We start from the raw sequence: 17519 nt of genomic DNA, 5'->3' as shown, positions 1-17519 counted from the left end.
GGTGGCAGCAGCCCAAGCACTTGAACTTGGCTGCTTCCCTGGGGTGTGTCGGCAGGGAACTGGATGGGAAACAGAGCAGCCCTCCCCTCCCATCTTCTGGCACCTGCCTCCGGAGGAACCCCCCACCCTGGCTCGGGCTCCCAAGCCTGCCTCAGGCCCGGCTCACAGCCTGGGGCATCAGAAGGGGCCATGTCCCTCAGTCCCCACTGCTGGCACGGAGCAGCTCAGGCTAGATGCACCCAGTTAGCGTAAATCTCCCGCTCCCCTAGCCAGGACGCTCCTCCCATCACCACTCAGATTGACCCAGCCCCTTTGCCCCACATAGGAGGCTCCAGAGCACCAAGGATGGCATAAAGTCATGCACCACTGGCCGAAGGCAGGCAGAACTTGCACTCAAGCCTGAGTGGCAGGCAGGGAGGTGCCTCACACCCAGGGTGAGTCGGCCTGGGTCTCAGCCTCCTCCAGCCACGGTGTGGGAGGAGCCCCAGGCCCCCATTTCCCCTGCTCCGGGTCTGGTCCTCACAGCAGCACCACCGCCCACACATGGCTCTGCATGACCTGGGCCTGGCTGCAAGGTGCCCAGGGCTGGCTGCAGCCGCCTCAGCACCACTCGCCTGGCAGATTCCAATTAATCCTTAATCCTCAATTAGGCGCGTGCTCCTGCCAAGCAGAGTCTCCCCAGGGAGCTCTGCCCCCACCACGAATGGCGCAGATGGCACCAATGCCCTAGACAATGGCTGTGCCTCCAGCAGGGGCTGGGTGGGGAAATGGACGCAAGCCAGGGAAGACGGAAGCCTTGGCATGTCCACCCCGCTGCACCCCCTTAAGCCCCAGCCCCAGCCTGGCGAGCCATGTGGTGAGGAAAGCCAGAGTGGGGCACTAATGGGAACATTTTAATCAGCTGCAGAACACACACCCCACCCCCAGTCTCAAAGTCTTAACCGAAGAACCACCGGAAGGAGCAGGGCCAGGCAGGCACACACGCTGACCCAGGAGCCCCCTGAAGGAAGCACTGTCACTGGCCCAACAACCCCAGCCAGCTCTGGCAAGAGTGGGCTGAGCCGTGAGAACTCACGGCGTTCCAAGCTTGTCATTTGAGAGACCAGAAGCATAACTTGCACGGCCACGACAGCACGGCCCCTACCTTAGCCGTGCAACCCGACGGACGTGACTCACACACATCCTCTCACTGCAGAACAGCTTTAGGCCTCTGGAGCCATGCTGGGGGCTGCCCAAGGAGCATCTCCAAGGGGCACAGCCAGCGTCTCCAGAAAGTAGCACCCACAAATTATCTGTGGACACCAGTCACTCACTGAGCTCTTTCAATCGCCTCCCTTTCCACACTCCCCCCCACGCACCCCACACACACACTCTCCCCCACACACACCACACACACACACACACACACCTTGCCACTGCTGGCCTAGACGAGGCCACTTCTGGCAGGAGCCCTGCTGTGTGTCCCCAGGTCTGGGAGACCCACATCGAGGCTGGCTGTGGCTACCAGGTGGGGATGACGGCTTCGAGGCACTCCTAGCAGATACAGTGAGGTATGGATGCATGTGCAGACCCGTGGTTGCACCCTACTAAGGCACACTTACATTTTTAACAATTTATTTATGGCCGAGAAGCAGAGTTACTGAGACAGGAACACACGGAACGAGAGAACACAGCCGTGGCACAGCGAGTTAAGCCGCTGCCTGCACTGAAAGGCCGGCAGATCTAAGATTTCCCTCTCTCTCTCTCTGTAACTCTGTCTTTCAAATCAATAAATCAAACAGGACCCAGTGCAATGGCTTAGCGGCTAAATCCTTGCCTTGTAGGACCTGGAAGAAGCTACTGGCTCTTGGCTTTGGATCAGCTCAGCTCTGGCTCTGGCAGCCACGTGGGGAGTGAACCAGCAGATGAAGATCTTTCTGTCTCTCCTTCTCTTTGTAAACTTCCCTTCCCAAGAAAAATCAATCAGATTTTTTAAAAAAGGGGGGACTTGGAGCTGGTGCAATAGCCTAGTGGCTGAATCCTTGCTGTGCATGTACCAGGGTGGCATATGGGCACCAGTTCGTACCCCGGCATCTCCACTTCCCATCCAGCTCCCTGCCTGTGGCCTGGGAAAGCAGCTGAGGACGGCCCAAAGCCTTGGGACCCTGCACCTATGTGGGAGACCTGGAGGAAGTTCCTGGCTCCTGGCTTTGGATCAGCGCAGCTCTGGTTGTAGCAGCCACTTGCAGAGTGAACCAGTGAATGAAAGCTCTTTTTTCTCTGTCTCTCCTTCTCTCTGTAAATCTGCCTTTTTGAAAAAATAAATAAACAACAACATAAATCTGAGATAAGTCTACCTTGCATTTGTGGGTTCATCCACATCCCGTGCGGGCTGCAGAGACCCCAGGACAGCATCAGGTCTTGAAGAAGCCACAAACACCTCCACAGTTACAGCACCAGGACCCCCACCCACAGCCACGACCGTGACTTCCCGCACTGCAGGCACTGGCCAGCGGTGGGCGTGCTCAGCTCTGGGATTTAGTTGCTCTGACAAGTGTGCACAGAGATCTCTGGGTAGCATGTCCATTCATTTTTCACCTTTTATTAGGAAATGTTTCAAACGCATAGTTGAAAGGATTTTATAGAAATACAAGGTTAGGGCCCACCACGGTAGCCTAGTGGCTAAAGTCCTCACCTTGAACATGCCGGGATCCCATATGGGCACTAGTTCAAATCCTGGTGGCCCTGCTTCCCGTCCAGCTCCCTGCTTGTTGCCTGGGAAAGGAGTGGAGGACGGCCCAAGGCCTTGGGCCTTTGTACGCATGTGGGAGACCTGGCTTTGGACAGGCCCTGCTCTGGCTTAGCCTTCAAGTGGGGGGTGAACTAGTGGATGAAAGGTTTTCTCTCTCAGCAATTCAGACTTTCAGGTAAAATAAATGTTTTTAAAGTACTTATTCGTTTATTTGTTTATTCACTGATAGGCAAAGTGACAGAGAAACCTTTATCTACTGGTTAAGCTGCTGTACCTCAATGCTGTCCCTAAACCCCACTTTCATTTTCTGATTTTAAGGCTGCAATGCTGAAAGGTTCCAAGATCCAGGCAGAGGGCGCCCCTGACACATCCAGTGCCCATCGCCTCGAAGGCAGAGTCCTCCCCGCAACAGGCCCCAGTGAGTCCCCCTTCCCCAGGAGCGCGCCCAACGAGGCTGCGAGCAGGGTCCGGAGCCGCAGCCCCCGCCGCCAGCACGCCCAGCTCGGGGCAGGCAGGAACTGGACACGTCCTAGCACAACCTCCGGTGCTGGGGCTGGGCTGCGAGGAATCACCCTGGGAAGGACCACTCCCTGCTTTTCCCTTCCATTTAAAGTTTTCAAAACATGCGTTGCCTTAAAGGAAAGGCAAGCAGACAGCAGCCAAGACTGACCAAGGAGTTTCATGCCTAGTTGAAGTTGGGCTCAGGCCCAAAGCAAGGTTAACTGAGCAGCTTTCCATGCCGGCTCCAGAAAAGTGAGCGGCTCGCCCCCTGACGTGCCCACCGGACAAGGCCCCTCCGGTCTGAGCTCCCACTGAGGGTACCTGACCTAGCCGGTTAAGCAGACCAAGCGCCGGGGCCGGCACGGTGGCAGCCTGGCTGAGAGGCCGGGGCACACGGTTCTGGGGTGCAGGTGGAAGGGCTCGCCGAGGTCGCCCCGCGCACCTCGCGTCCTCCCGAGAAGGCCGACGTGAACGAGGAACGAGGGACGCGTTACCATAGAAACCCACGCCGAGGGTGCGTGCGCATGCGCAGACCGCGTGCGGCGCCGATGACAGATGACGTCAGAGCGCACGGGGTGGAGCGCGGGGCTCGGAACGTCAAAGCGCTGCGTCCGTCCGTGGGCGCCGGGCGCGGAGAAGCGGCGCGCGGGGAGGCCTGAGGCGCCCGGCTGGGGAGCGGACGCGGCGCCCCGACTGCGAAGACCCTCCCCGGCGCGCAGTCCGCGGCCGGCCTGGCCCAGGTCCGCCTCTCGGGCTTTGGGGCTAATCGGAGTGAGAGCGCGCCGGCCTCGGGCCGCGAACTTGCCAATTGAGGAAGGGAGGCGGCCACCGCCCAATCGGGAGCAGACAGGTGCGAGGTCCGGAAGACGGCGGCCAATCGGCAGGCGTTGCGGCTCGAGTGACGTCTCGGCGCGCCAATCGGGAGTGGCCGAACATCCGTGCCCGCCGCCCTTCCGGCCCCCCGGCTCTATTTACCAGGGGTGTGCGCTCCGCTTTGGAGTGCCCGGCGGGACCCCCGGGAGCCGACCCCCGAGGAGCGGCCGGTGGCCGCCGCACCCAGGCCCCGGGCATGTCCTACAAGCCCATCGCCCCCGCTCCCAGCAGCACCCCGGGCTCCAGCACGCCCGGGCCCGGCACCCCGGTGCCCACAGGTGAGGACCCGGCTGCGTCCCTGCGTGGTGGGGATGGGAAGGGGCCCGAGCCCGCCGCTCACCCGCGCAGGGGGCGTGCACGGAGCGCCTCCGGTTGGTCAGCGCGGGACGAGGCCGCAGGGAGGCGGCGTTCCCGGTTCCGCGTTGACCTCTCCCTCCACGCCTGCTTGCAGCCGGAAGTGTCCCGTCGCCGTCGGGCTCGGTGCCAGGAGCTGCTGCCCCTTTCCGACCCCTGTTCAACGACTTTGGACCCCCCTCCATGGGCTACGTGCAGGTGGGTAGTCAGGGGGCTTGGGGGACCTCTCTCCATGGGCTACGTGCAGGTGGGTGGTCAGGGGGCTTGGGGGACCCCCCTCCATGGGCTACGTGTAGTAGTCCCCCTGTACTTCCTGCCCGGGGGTCACTTTGGTTTCTGGGATGGTGGGTTGATTTTTGGTTCCCATCTCCTGGTTCGCTGCCCGTGTTGCCCAGCATGGCCAGCTTTGGGCTGGGGGAGCTATGTTCAAGTCCCTCCACCTGGAGGAGGGGTGGGGCAGGGAGCCAGCTACTTGAGAGCCCGCTGCCCCTCCGGGTGTGCATGGACCCGAAGCAGTCTGATACAGAGCCATTGGGCATCTGAACCAGTAGCCTGCCAGGTCCAAATAGCCACCTTCCCCACCGCACCCCACTTTCTCCTTGGATGTAGGCCATGAAGCCCCCCGGCGCCCAGGGCTCCCAGAGCACTTACACGGACCTGCTGTCGGTCATTGAGGAGATGGGGAAGGAAATCCGGCCCACCTACGCAGGCAGCAAGAGCGCCATGGAGCGGCTGAAGCGAGGTGAGTCACTGGGAGAGCACCATGGACCGCTGGCCAAGCCGCGAGTCTCCTCTAGCCCCTTCTTCGAGGAGGTGGGCAAGGGGTATTGGGGTGCCGCTGATGCCCTGCCTGCCCTCCCCTCAGGCATCATCCACGCCCGGGCCCTGGTCAGAGAATGCCTGGCCGAGACAGAGCGGAACGCCCGCACGTAACCGGAGCACCTCCTCGGCCCCTTGCACACAGCACCTGCCCTTCCAGGCCTCAGCCCCAAGTCGCACGTCCCGTCCTGGGGTGGGGAGCCCAGAAACCAGGGGGCGGCCCTGGCCGCAGCCCACAGCACTCACCGGGCCCCCTTCCCCACGGAGCGGGCAGTGAGGTCACCATGTCCCCTTGCCCAGGTGACCTACCCACAGTGTTGATTCTCACCCGCCGGCCCCTCTCCCACCCCAGCTTTTCTCCTGCTCCATCTGGGGCCTGGGCCGGGGTTCAGCAGGCTGGCACCTCCCTGCCTTGCCTCCTGGGTCACAGCCCCCCTTTTGTTCGTGTGTCTTTTGCTAAATATTCCCCTTTTTATATCAATAAAAGATGATTTGCAGTTGTTCTCCGTGTTCTCCCAGCCTTCCTGGGTCTGGTTTTTCTAAGCCTCGAGGGGGGCAGGGGAGGCAAGGCCGCTGGACTTGGGGGTCCGCTGGCCTGCGTGGCGGCACCCTGCTGCCCCAGCGCTGGGCAGGGAAGGAGCTGACCCAGTCGGGGGTGGCCAGGCACCCGCTGACCTTGACGGGCCACCGCCAGGGGGCAGCGCCGGCCTGGGAGCCGCACCGCTGGAGGCACTGACCGGCAGGAGTCCGGTGGACCTCTCCAGGCAGCTGGGCGTTGGCACCGGCAGGGTTCAAATGTCAGAATTGGGAGCCAATGGTGCCCCAGCATGCGGCCAACATCTATGACAACCTCCCAGGGGCGCTCTGAATATGCACCCCACCTCTAAGTGCAGGGGCAGGGGGGAGCTGGTTTTGGACACGGGGAGACCCAGCCCAGCCCGGGGCTGCCACTCGTGTGCCAGCACATTCTGGCCGGATGGGCATGGTTGCATGGCTGGTTCTTGGGGTCTCAGCCTTTGCCCAGAGTCTAGGTGGCTCCAAGGAAGACTTTAGAGTACTCGCTTTGGTGTGTGTGTGTGTTGGGGGGATGCTAGCCCAAAGACCTGGAGGCACAGCAGTGGCACTGGCGCCCTGGAACCCCCAACCCCAGGTAAGAGCAAGTCAGACCCTGGCCCTGGTCCCGGGGTTCGGGGGAGGAGACAGCGAAGTAGGGCCCGGGGCCCCCCCCTTCGCTGCCCCTGGGAGGGCCGGGTCAGGGTGCAGACAGCTGCGGGGGCGTCTCGGGGACTCGGGAAAGGTCACCAAGCTGCGCGTGTGCGTGTGCCGGGGAGGCCCGAGGCCCTCCTCCGCCGCGGGGCGGGGCGCCCGGGACCCTGCCGGGCCCAGGAAGGGGGCGGGGCGGCCGCAGTGACGCGGCGGGGAGGGGCAGCAGGGGCGCGGGCGGGCGGGCGGACCGGGAGAAAGGTCGGGGCCATGGGCCCGCGCTGCGCCTCCAGAGGGTCCGGCCACCGCTGGAACCCGAGGCCTGGGCTGGGGGCGCTCGGGGCTCCGACCCGCGGCCCGGCCGCCCCCGCATGAGCCGGCTGAGGGGCGGCCTGCGGCAAGCTAGAGGTGAGCGTGCAGGCGGGCCGAGAGCCCGGCAGGGGACGCGGGGACGCGGGGACGCTGGGGCGCAGAGCGAAGTGGGGACAGCGGGGCCTCTAGCCCGCCCGCTGGGAGAGGGATGGCGGTGCGCAAGAAGGGGAAGCAGGGAGCCCGTGGCGGAACCTTGGCCCTAGTCAATTCGCAGGTAGGCGGAGCGGCCTCCCAGGAGCCGCTGGTGCCTGAGCCCAGAGCGGAAGGGTGATGGGGTGGATGCTTGGGCCAGGGAAACGTCCGCCTGGGGTGGGCACGGGTCCTGCAAGGATGCTGGAAGGTGGGTTCGGGCGCGGCGCGGGGCGGGGTCGCAGCCCCGGATGCTAGGACACACAGGAGCACTCCATGGGGAGAGACGGAGGCAAGGTTTTGGGGTGGACACCGGATCCCTCAAACCCAGGCAAGGGGGCGCAGGGGGCCGGGTCCCCGGGAGGCTGGACTGGGAGGGCGGGCCCAGAAGGAGGGGCTCGGGGCCTTCTAGGTGCGCGCCCCCAAGGGATACTGTTCTCAGGGGGGCTGAGTGCAAGGCTCTCGGTTGGAGAGACCAGATCAGTTGCTTCCCCATTTGCTGGCCCGCGCCCCGCGCCCGCGGCTCCAGGAGCTTGGGGGGGGGCGCGTCCACGCGCCGTTGCCATGGCGACAGGCGGGAGGGGCGAGGGCTGCGTGGAAAAGAGGTCAGCGCGCTCGCCCTGGAGGCAGCCCCGGCCCCTCTGCACCTCCCCGCGGAGGACCGGGCATGGGCTCCTGCGGCCCGAGCCCCTCGGCCGGGACGCAGGGCTCGGGGCCACGCGCCGCCGCCCCGCACTGACAGCTGCGCCGTGCCCTGCGCCAGACAGAGCCGAGGCCGTGCACGGCCCGCGGGTGCCTTCAGGATGCTCATCAAGGAGTACCACATCTTGCTGCCCATGAGCCTGGACGAGTACCAGGTGGCCCAGCTGTACATGATCCAGGTGAGGGTGAAGGGAGGGGCGCCAGGAGGACCGAGTTGGGGGGCCTGGCCCAACCCCAACCACTCCTGCTGCGGGGCTTGGGGAGGGCTTGGAGCACCAAGGAGGCAAAGCCCCTGTTGGATGGGGGGTAAGGGCTGAGGAGAAAGGGGCAGAAGGGCCGGGTGGCAGCCCCTACTGCTGCTTACCCACATCTGATCCCCTCTAATCCCCTGAGCTATAATCCCTAGGGACGGGCAGGCGCTGGGGAGTGGGCCGGGTGGGGATGAGAACCAGGTCCCCAAACAATGACAGGGAGGTGCATGGGGTTTAGGGGGACCCTGGGTGGAGGGAGGGAGAGAGCAGAGGATTGCCTAGGTGGGGCTGGAGGAAGCAGAGTCTGGGGTACACAGTGGGTCCTCCCAGAGCTGAGAGAGGGTGGGCTCTCCAGCTGTGAGCACAGCCTGAGGCAGGAGCTGGGATTGGGGGCCCAGAGAGACGAGGGACCTGGTCCGGTGCTCCCCGAGCCTGTCGCCTCCCAGATCCTCCCTGCAGCAAGCAGCTTTGCACCCCAGGGCCTGCACCTGCTGTCCCCTAGGTCTTCAGTACTGCCTCCTGCCCTGGTCATGTTCACAGCAGGCTCAGGTGGTCATGGCAATGAGGCCTTCCCCTTTGTGCCAAAGCTGCAGTTCCCAGCTCTGAGTGCCCGTCTGGGCTGCCCTGCCCGCCTCACCTCCCATCCCGTGTTCTGACTCCCTCCACTGCAGAGCAGAGACCTTGATCTGCTCTTTGGCGAGATCTCAGATCAGCAGGCTCCTGGCAGTGGTGGGGATGGAGCACAGCCCAAAACTTGAATGACTGAGCTTAGCATGCTGGGGACGGAAGAGCCAGCAGCTCCCCAGAGAGTTAGAAAGTGAAAAGGCTGTGCAAGTGCAGGGGCAGGGAGGGTCCAGGCCAGAGTTGGGGTGCTGAGGCGCCATGCTGAGGCTGAGCTGCCTGCCCTGCTGTGCCCTTGGGCTGCAGAAAAAAAGCCGGGAGGAGTCGAGCGGTGAGGGCAGCGGCGTTGAGATCCTGGCCAACCGACCCTACACGGACGGGCCTGGGGGCAGCGGGCAGTACACTCACAAGGTCTACCACGTGGGCTCCCACATCCCAGGCTGGTTCCGGGCACTGCTGCCCAAAGCCGCCCTGCAGGTGGAGGAGGAATCGTGGAATGCCTACCCTTACACACGGACTCGGTGAGTGGACAGGGTGCGGGGATGGAGTGTCCTCGGTGGGCACAGGTGTGTGACCCTCGGCCTGTGCCCAGGTACACCTGCCCCTTCGTGGAAAAATTCTCCATTGAGATTGAGACCTATTACCTGCCCGATGGGGGGCAGCAGCCAAACGTGTTCAACCTCAGTGGGGCTGAGAGAAGACAGCGCATCCTGGGTAAGGCCTGCGGCTGCGGAGATCTCTCCATGCCCCCTGCTCCCCCCTCTCCCATCCCTGGGAGACCTCTGGACAAGCCCCAGCAGCCTAGGGACCTGGCCACCTCCCTGTGGAAGGGAGACAGGTCCTGTTCAGGGTGGGCATCTGCCAACACCTGCCCGCCTGACACCCCCCCACGCATTGCTCTCCACCAGACACCATTGACATCGTGCGTGATGCGGTGGCCCCGGGCGAGTACAAGGCAGAAGAGGATCCCCGGCTGTACCGCTCGGTCAAGACGGGGCGGGGACCGCTGGCGGATGACTGGGCCCAGACGGCGGCTCAGACGGGGCCCCTCATGTGCGCCTACAAGCTGTGCAAGGTGGAATTTCGCTACTGGGGCATGCAGGCCAAGATCGAGCAGTTCATCCATGATGTCGGTGAGCACAGGGCACAGGCGCTCTGAGCCCTCGTTTCCAATGGGGTTGGTGGAGTGCTAAGCAGGGGGCTGGGTGGGGTTGGAGGGGCTAGGCCACCCTGATAGAGCCAGATGGAGAGTCTCAGAAGGGCCCCGTGCCGAGCAGTGCCAGCCAGGGCACAGCCTCTGCATCCTTCTCTCTGAGTCCTCCCGCAGCCATTTCCCGAACCCCGGGTCCTGGGCCCTGGTGAGCACCATTGTGCCCCTGCCCTGGACCTGACCCTGCAGCTCCTGCAGTGCAGTCCTGCCTCCTCACCGAGGGCCACTGCCGACCCCATGTGCCTCCTCCAGCAAGCCGCAGCCTGCTTGGGCACCCTGGGGAGGGGGTTCAGACTCACATGACCCCAGGATCTCCATACACCCAATCCATCTCACATCAGGAGAAATATCAAAAAATGAAAATCAGAAGATGCAACTCGGGCATGTATGTAACTGCCATCAAGACTCGACTGGACTTCCTTCCGGAAGTCTATAATGGGAGCATTGCTGCTTTGATTATCTCGGAATGTGAGGCGTTTAAAAGTTTCCTTATCCCTCTGCCTGAGATGAGAAAACCAAGTATCATCTTTCACTAAGATGCTCATTGAGTGCCCGTGTCTCCATTAACCATGGACACCCTCATTAACTGTTAACACCTTAATTGACTGTTAACTCCTCAGAGGGAACTGACAGGAAAACAGCGCAAAGCACACAGGAGCCTGGGGTGTGATGGCAGGTGTGGTCAGTGCTCCAAGTCACAGTGGCCAGAGATAGACGCGGCAGGAAGACAGATGGCCCACTTTCCACCCAGTGTCCCCCGGAGAGTACCGGCCTCTGTCGTACTTCATGGCTCTGGGTGGGTCATGTGCCCACAACCTCAGGCTAGGCAAGTGACTCGGGTGAGGAAGGCCCAGCCTTGATACCTCTGCCCTGGACACCTGCAGGGCTACGCCGTGTGATGCTGCGGGCCCACCGGCAGGCCTGGTGCTGGCAGGATGAATGGACGGAGCTCAGCATGGCCGACATCCGGGCACTGGAGGAGGAGACGGCCCGAATGTTGGCTCAGCGCATGGCCAAGTGCAACACGGCCAGTGAGGGGCCCGAGGCCCAGCCCCCGGGGAAGCCCAGCGTGGAGGCTCGCCCAGGAGCTGGCCACTCTGGGACCCCGGATGGGCCGGAGGCGGTCACCGGCCCCGATGCCTCACCGGACACCAGCTTCAGCAAGCAGTGGTCCTCGTCTTCCCGCTCCTCTTACTCCTCCCAGCATGGAGGTGAGGTCGGGGTGCCCAGGAGCCACAGGGAGGGAGCCCCCTCCTAGGCTGGGCTGGGGGCTGAGGTGGGGCCTCCGCAGGGGGTGTGTCTCCCCAGAGCCTGTCTGAGTGGCGCATGCAGAACATTGCCCGGGACTCGGAGAACAGCTCAGAAGATGAGTTCTTTGATGCCCACGGTGGGTATGGAGGCCCTCCTGGTCGGGGAGGCACCCCCCCAATGCTGCCCGCCCCTGACACAGCCGCCTGTCCACGCAGAAGGCTTCTCGGACAGCGACGAGGTCTTCCCCAAGGAGATGACCAAGTGGAACTCTAACGATTTCATTGACGCCTTCGCCTCCCCGTCGGAGGCCGAGGGAGCAGCAGGTAGGGAGCCCAGCCAGGACCTGGTCCCACCCCGGATGGGATCCTCAGACGGGGTGTCAGCCAGGAGAGGACACACACACGGGGACTAAGGAGCCACCGGGGAGGCCGCCCTCCGTGCATAGCGGGGAGTGTGATTCGGGAGGCAGTCTGAAGGAGGTGGTGGGCATCTGTGCCGTCTTCTAGAACCTTCTGTGATGCTGGCAATGCTGTTCTGCCCCCCACCCCACCCCAGCATAGGAACACCTAGCCCAGCATGGTTCTCACACACTTTCTGCATGGCTCATGGGACCAGGGCTGCTAAGTGTGTGGGGTTTCACGTTTTCATGTATTTAAGCTAGGAAACCCACATGTTCCCCCCTCTTCTCCTGCAGTTGCTCCAAGACAACTGCTTGGGGGATTTGGGGGATGAGGGCGAAGAGTCTGGAAGAAAACGGGGGTGGGAGGAATGAGGCCCACCCGCAGCCCTGGGACAGTTGCGACGCCTCTGCCCCACACCCCCCAACCAGGCTCTCTCCTGCCCCTAGAGCCTGGAAGTGAGGCCTCCAAAGGCCTGGAGCATGGAGCTCGGGCACCCCGGGACTCAGAGGTGAGTGCACCCCACACTCTCACTGCTCCCCTGCAGGGCCCCATGGAGCCCACGAGCTTGGGGCTGAACCTGTGTGGTACACACTTGACCTGACCCCGCCGGCACCGCTCGCTGGTCTGGCAGCCCCCTGATGCCACGGTGCCCTCACTGCTCCCCTGCAGGGCCCCGATGGAGCCCGCGAGCTTGGGGCTGAGGCCTGTGCAGTGCACGCCCTCTTCCTCATCCTGCACAGCGGCAACATCCTAGACTCAGGCTCCGGGGACGCCAGCTCCAAGCAGGCCGATGTGCAGACACTGACCTCGGCCTTTGACGCCGTCACCCGCATCCACTTCCCCGAGGCCCTGGGCCACGTGGCTCTGCGGCTTGTGCCCTGCCCGCCCATCTGTGCCGCTGCCTATGCGCTGGTCTCCAAGTACTGGCTGGGATGTGGGGGGAGGGCAGGGGGCTTTGCAGGGTTCCCCAAGGCAGGTTGGGGTGGCCTTCATGGGGAGGTGGGGGAGCCTGCACCTGCTTCTGCTCAGATGCCTCTTGGGCACAAGCAGGCGAAGAACACTTGAGTGGCAGTATTGGGTCTGGGGATCCCCCCCCCACACACACACACAGCTACCAACCCTTCCCCATTGTAGCCTGAGCCCCTACAGCCATGACGGCGACAGCCTCTCCCGCTCGCAGGACCACATCCCGCTGGCCGCCCTGCCACTACTGGCCACCTCGTCTTCCCGCTACCAGGGCGCTGTGACCACTGTCATTGCCCGCACCAACCAGGCCTATGCAGCCTTCCTGCGCTCCTCGGAGGGTACCGGCTTCTGTGGGCAGGTCAGGGACTGGGGAACAAATGCTGTGCCCCCAAGCCCGGACCAACCCAGCCGTGGTGCCGGACCTGGGCACTGACCGGGCCTCTCTCCCCAGGTGGTGCTGATCGGAGACGGTGTGGGTGGCATCCTGGGCTTTGATGCGCTCTGCCAAAGCGCCAGCACGGGCAGCGGGAGCCGGAGCAGCAGCCGCCGTGGAAGCATGGTCAGTGTGGCCACACCCCCACCTCCTCGGGAGGAGGTGTCGCTGGCCATCTCTGTAGGCCTTTGCCCCCAAATTCCAGTCGCACCGCCCACATGGGCAGGTCTCCTGTGGCCCCTTAAATCCCTGTCACCTTTGGGGTTATGCCCTGCCCACTGCATCCTCACTCACCACCTCCCAGCCCCAGTAGAAATAAAGGCGCATACAGGCTTCAGTAGCATCGTATCCTTTGTTCCACACAGAGCAATGAGCTGCTGTCCCCAGAGGTGGGCCCCACACGGGACCCACTGGCAGATGGGGCAGCAGAGGGGCTGGGCGTCGGGCGGGCCAGCCTAGAGCCCTCCACCCTGACTGTCCAGCGCACCACGCCCACCACGGAGCCCGAAGGCGCTCCGAACAGGTGAACTTTCCCTCGCCCCTGTTCCCAGGCGGGTGGGCCAGCTGGACACGGGACACAGCTAGCCTGAGCGCCCCATTCCCCACCCTGACCCACAGCCTGCAGGCCGCCCCTGCCTCCGGGGAGCCCAGGCGGCCCAGCACAGTCTCCTGCCCAGCTGGTGCTGAAGTGCCCGACGGCCCCACCAGCACTGCCCGCCTGGACTTCAAGGTCTCCGGCTTCTTCCTGTTCGGCTCCCCACTGGGCCTGGTGCTGGCCCTGCGGAAGACTGTGATGCCTGCCCTGGAGGGTGAGTCCCAGGGCCTCACCTTGGCTTCTAGCCACCTCCACCTCCCCCAGGGCTCCCCCTGTCTTTCCTGCCCCCCATGCTGCTGGCTTTTTATGGCTACTCCCATGACGCGCATCCGGGTGGCCTGACTGGAGAGGCACCTGGAAGGGCTGCCCCCATGTCGGGGTGTAGCTCCTCCCACTGACTCTGCCCACCTGCCCTGTTTTGGGGTGCCCAGTGGCCCAGATGCGGCCAGCCTGCGAGCAGATCTACAACCTCTTCCACGCTGCTGACCCCTGTGCCTCCCGCCTCGAGCCCCTGCTGGCCCCCAAGTTCCAGGCCATCCCCCCACTGGCTGTGCCCCGCTACCAGAAGTTCCCCCTGGGAGATGGCTCATCTCTGCTGCTGGGTAGGAACCCCCCCAAAGGAGGAAGAGGAACAAGGCTTGGGGATGGCCCCGATGGGGGAAGGAAGTGGTGGCTAGAGATAAGCACGCATTGCTGCCTCGTGGGGTCCTCTGGGGGTGTATGTGTTTGGAATGATGACAGGAGATGCTTCCTGGGGGTGAGCCCAGGGGAGACAGTGCCGCCTCCTACCTCATGCCCTCTCAAATGGGACCGGAAGTGGCGTTGCCTCGTTGCCCCGGCCAGGACCTGGCCCAGGGATGGCAGGTGGGGGAGGGAGGGAGTCCGCCACTGAGGCCCCCATGTCTCTGCCAGCTGACACCCTGCAAACACACTCGGGGCTCTTCCTGGAGGAGCTGGACATGTTGGTACCCTCAACGCCCACCTCAGCCAGCGGCGCCTTCTGGAAGGGCAGCGAGTTGGGGGGCACGGAGTCCTCAGCCCAGCCGGCAGCTCCCAGCACCACCACTGAGGTGGTTAAAAGTAAGCTGGTCCCTGACTGTGCTCCATGCCTAGCTGGGAACAACCCTCCGGCGGGCTGCTGCTCTGTATCTCCACCCTAGCACGAAGCACACATGTGGCCAGCGGGGACGGTGGGCCCTGCAGCTCCCAGGCTGGGCAGGAGGCCGCCCTGCCTGACCACCCGACGGGTTCTGTCCTCCCGAGCAGTCCTGGAGCGCTGGTGGGGGACCAAGCGCATCGACTACTCCCTGTACTGCCCCGAAGCGCTCACTGCCTTCCCCACCGTCACACTGCCCCACCTCTTCCATGCCAGCTACTGGGAGTCGGCCGACGTGGTGGCCTTCATCCTGCGCCAGGTGGGGCCGGGGGGTGTATGGGGGCTGGAGGCCCGCAAGGCTGGATGGCACCCCTGCCAAACCCCTTCCCACAGCCTCACCCCGTGCTCATCCTGCGCAGGTGATTGAGAAGGAGCGGCCCCATCTGGCCGAGTGTGAGGAACCGTCCATCTACAGCCCGGCCTTCCCCAGGGAGAAGTGGCAGCGGAAACGGACGCAGGTCAAGATCCGGGTATGCGCCTGCCCCCTCACCCCACAACCTTGGCAACCCTACCCAGTCCTGGCCACTGCAGCCTCAGCACGGCCCCTCACGCCAGGCCCCACCCAGTGCAGATCAGCCACGCCCCCTTAGAACTCAGTCCCTCCCGCCATGGCACCGGACCCGCCCCTTGGTACCAGGCCCCACCCACTGCAGACTGATCACACCCTCTCACCAGCAGCTCTGGGTCTGCCCCTTGGAAACAGACCCCAGGCATGAACTCGTGACCGAGGGTGGGGTCCACTGTCGGGGTCCACTCTGGCCTCAGGGTGTGGGCGCCAACCCCTTCGGTTCCCATCCTCTTCTCACTCTGTCTCCTCCTGCCAGAATGTCACTTCCAACCACCGGGCCAGCGACACCGTGGTGTGTGAGGGCCGCCCACAGGTGCTCAGCGGGCGCTTCATGTATGGGCCCCTGGACGTGGTCACACTCACAGGAGAGAAGGTCAGGACCCTGAATCGCCTGGCTCCCCCGCTCCAGCTCCCCGCCTGCTGGGGGTGGGACCATCCCCGAGCTCCCCGTACCCACTCCTCCACCCTAGGTGGATGTGTACATCATGACCCAGCCACTGTCAGGCAAGTGGATCCACTTTGGCACGGAGATCACCAACAGCTCAGGCCGCCTCACCTTCCCCGTGGCCCCTGAGCGCGCTCTGGGCATCGGCGTCTACCCTGTGCGCATGGTGGTCAGGTGAGCGTTGGGTGGGGGGTTGGGATCGGCAGGACAGGCTTGGGTTGGCCGCAGCCCCCACCACTCACAGTCCCGTTCCCCTGGGGGCCCGCAGGGGCGACCACACCTACGCTGAGTGCTGCCTGACCGTGGTGGCCCGTGGCACTGAGGCGGTGGTCTTCAGCATCGACGGGTCCTTTACCGCCAGCGTCTCCATCATGGGCAGCGACCCCAAGGTGCGCGCTGGCGCTGTGGATGTGGTCAGGTAAGTTCCACCAGCCCCTTTCACTGCCCAGGCCTGCGCCTTTACTCCAGGAGCAGCAGTACTGACCCCATCCTCCTGCCAACCCCGCCACCCTGCAGGCACTGGCAGGACGCCGGCTACCTGATCCTGTACGTCACAGGCCGCCCCGACATGCAGAAACACCGCGTGGTGGCCTGGCTGTCACAGCACAACTTTCCCCATGGCGTCGTCTCCTTCTGCGACGGCCTCAGCCACGACCCGCTACGCCAGAAGGCCATGTTCCTGCAGGGCCTGGTGCAGGAGGTGCGGCAGGGAGGGGCCCCTGCCCACCCCGCCCCTTCGCCCCCAGCCCCTGACCCCTAGTCCTGCCCTGCACCCATCTTGCCCAGCCCCGCCCAAGCCTCCCGCCTTGGGGTCGCCCACCTGCTCACCCCTGGCAGCTGACTGGCCTTTCGGCCACAGGTGGAACTGAACATTGTGGCCGGCTATGGGTCCCCCAAAGACGTGGCCGTGTACGCGGCACTGGGCCTGTCCCCCAACCAGACCTACATCGTGGGCCGAGCCGTGCGGAAGCTGCAGGCACAGTGTCAGGTGAGGGCGAGGCTGCTTTGCCGCCAGGCGCGGGGACCCTCAGTGGCCTCAGAGAACAGGGGTTCCTCCTAGGACAGGGGTGATCTTGACCCCCTTGGAACAGAGTACCAGCAGTTGGTTGGAGTACCAACAGAGGTGTTCCTCCAGGCTGGGCAGTGCTGGTGGCGGTCACCATGCCGTCAAACCTTCCCCAGCCCCAAGTTCCTCTGTGAAATGGACAGCAGAGGGCACAGGTGCAGGGATGGGTGTGAAGCAGGTGCCCACCAGACATTAGCTGCTTTTATTTTTCTGTTAAGGTCCCAGGTGGTTACACAGGCAGCTGCCCTGGTCCGTGCCTGGGCCCTTGTGTCTCCAGAGGGCTTTGGGTGGGGCTATGCCAAGACTACCCAGGACCCTGGGGAGAATAGGAGAGTACACTGCGGGACCCTGAGAGACGACCCCTCATCCCTGCCCACCTCTGCCTACAGTTCCTGTCCGATGGCTACGTGGCCCACCTGGGCCAGCTAGAGGCGGGCTCGCACTCACACGCTCCTGCAGGCCCCCCGAGAGCCACCTTGACCAAGAGTAGCTACGGCGTGGCTGCCCCCGTGGACTTCCTAAGGAAACAGAGTCAGCTGCTGCGCTCCAGGGGCCCCAGCCAGGCGGAGCGCGAAGGCCCAGGGACGCCACCCACCACGCTGTCCCGGGGCAAAGCTCGCAGCATCAGCCTCAAGCTCGACAATGAGGAAGAGTGAGCCGTGCTCAGGGCAGGACTGCGTCATCCACCGAGGCGCTCCCAGCACCCAGGAGGCTGCAGGGGCGCCAACCTCAGGCCCCCACCCCACCCCCATGTCTGTTTACTCCCCCCCTTTCTTGGGGGGCCAGGTGGCAAGGAGGGAGTGGGCAAGGGCCCAGTGGCTTCTCCAGTGTGTGTGAACCCACGAAAATAAACACCGCCTGCAGCCCACCCG

At 64.0% G+C, this 17519-nt stretch overlaps 2 protein-coding genes across 5 annotated transcripts; both read left to right on the top strand.

Moving 5' to 3' along the window:
* The first annotated feature begins 3876 nt into the window (after positions 1-3876).
* Positions 3877-5780, top strand: CDK2AP2 (cyclin dependent kinase 2 associated protein 2). Of its 2 annotated transcripts, XM_040970677.1 has the most exons (4): positions 3877-4383; positions 4557-4657; positions 5069-5201; positions 5325-5780. In XM_040970677.1, the coding sequence occupies exons 1-4, from the start codon at positions 4302-4304 to the stop codon at positions 5390-5392; spliced, it is 384 nt and encodes a 127-aa protein (XP_040826611.1). In that variant the 5' UTR covers positions 3877-4301; the 3' UTR covers positions 5393-5780. The 2 variants fall into 2 exon arrangements, with proteins under 2 accessions (XP_040826611.1, XP_040826612.1); XM_040970678.1 differs by lacking the exons at positions 3877-4383; positions 4557-4657 and adding an exon at positions 4692-4706.
* Positions 5781-6766: 986 nt separating this feature from the next.
* On the top strand, positions 6767-17490 carry PITPNM1 (phosphatidylinositol transfer protein membrane associated 1). Of its 3 annotated transcripts, none has more exons than XM_040970637.1 (24): positions 6767-6889; positions 7746-7863; positions 8863-9077; positions 9149-9270; positions 9465-9689; positions 10651-10977; positions 11058-11153; positions 11233-11340; positions 11865-11926; positions 12088-12338; positions 12553-12742; positions 12836-12943; positions 13183-13340; positions 13436-13626; positions 13844-14014; positions 14325-14492; positions 14679-14827; positions 14928-15038; positions 15393-15509; positions 15607-15755; positions 15850-15999; positions 16098-16281; positions 16441-16569; positions 17037-17490. In XM_040970637.1, exons 2-24 carry the CDS (start codon positions 7786-7788, stop codon positions 17301-17303), a joined length of 3726 nt encoding a protein of 1241 aa, XP_040826571.1. In that variant the 5' UTR covers positions 6767-6889; positions 7746-7785; the 3' UTR covers positions 17304-17490. The 3 variants fall into 3 exon arrangements, with proteins under 3 accessions (XP_040826571.1, XP_040826572.1, XP_040826573.1); XM_040970638.1 differs by having other exon boundaries at positions 6871-6889; positions 7750-7863; XM_040970639.1 differs by lacking the exons at positions 6767-6889; positions 7746-7863; positions 8863-9077; positions 9149-9270; positions 9465-9689 and adding an exon at positions 10226-10562.
* Positions 17491-17519: the final 29 nt, after the last annotated feature.

This window comes from Ochotona curzoniae, unplaced genomic scaffold (genome assembly GCF_017591425.1).
Source record: "Ochotona curzoniae isolate NIBS_2020 unplaced genomic scaffold, NIBS_Ocur_1.0 scaffold_4937, whole genome shotgun sequence".
In the NCBI taxonomy this organism is placed as follows: domain Eukaryota; kingdom Metazoa; phylum Chordata; class Mammalia; order Lagomorpha; family Ochotonidae; genus Ochotona; species Ochotona curzoniae.
This window is presented reverse-complemented; position numbering and strand designations above follow the sequence as displayed.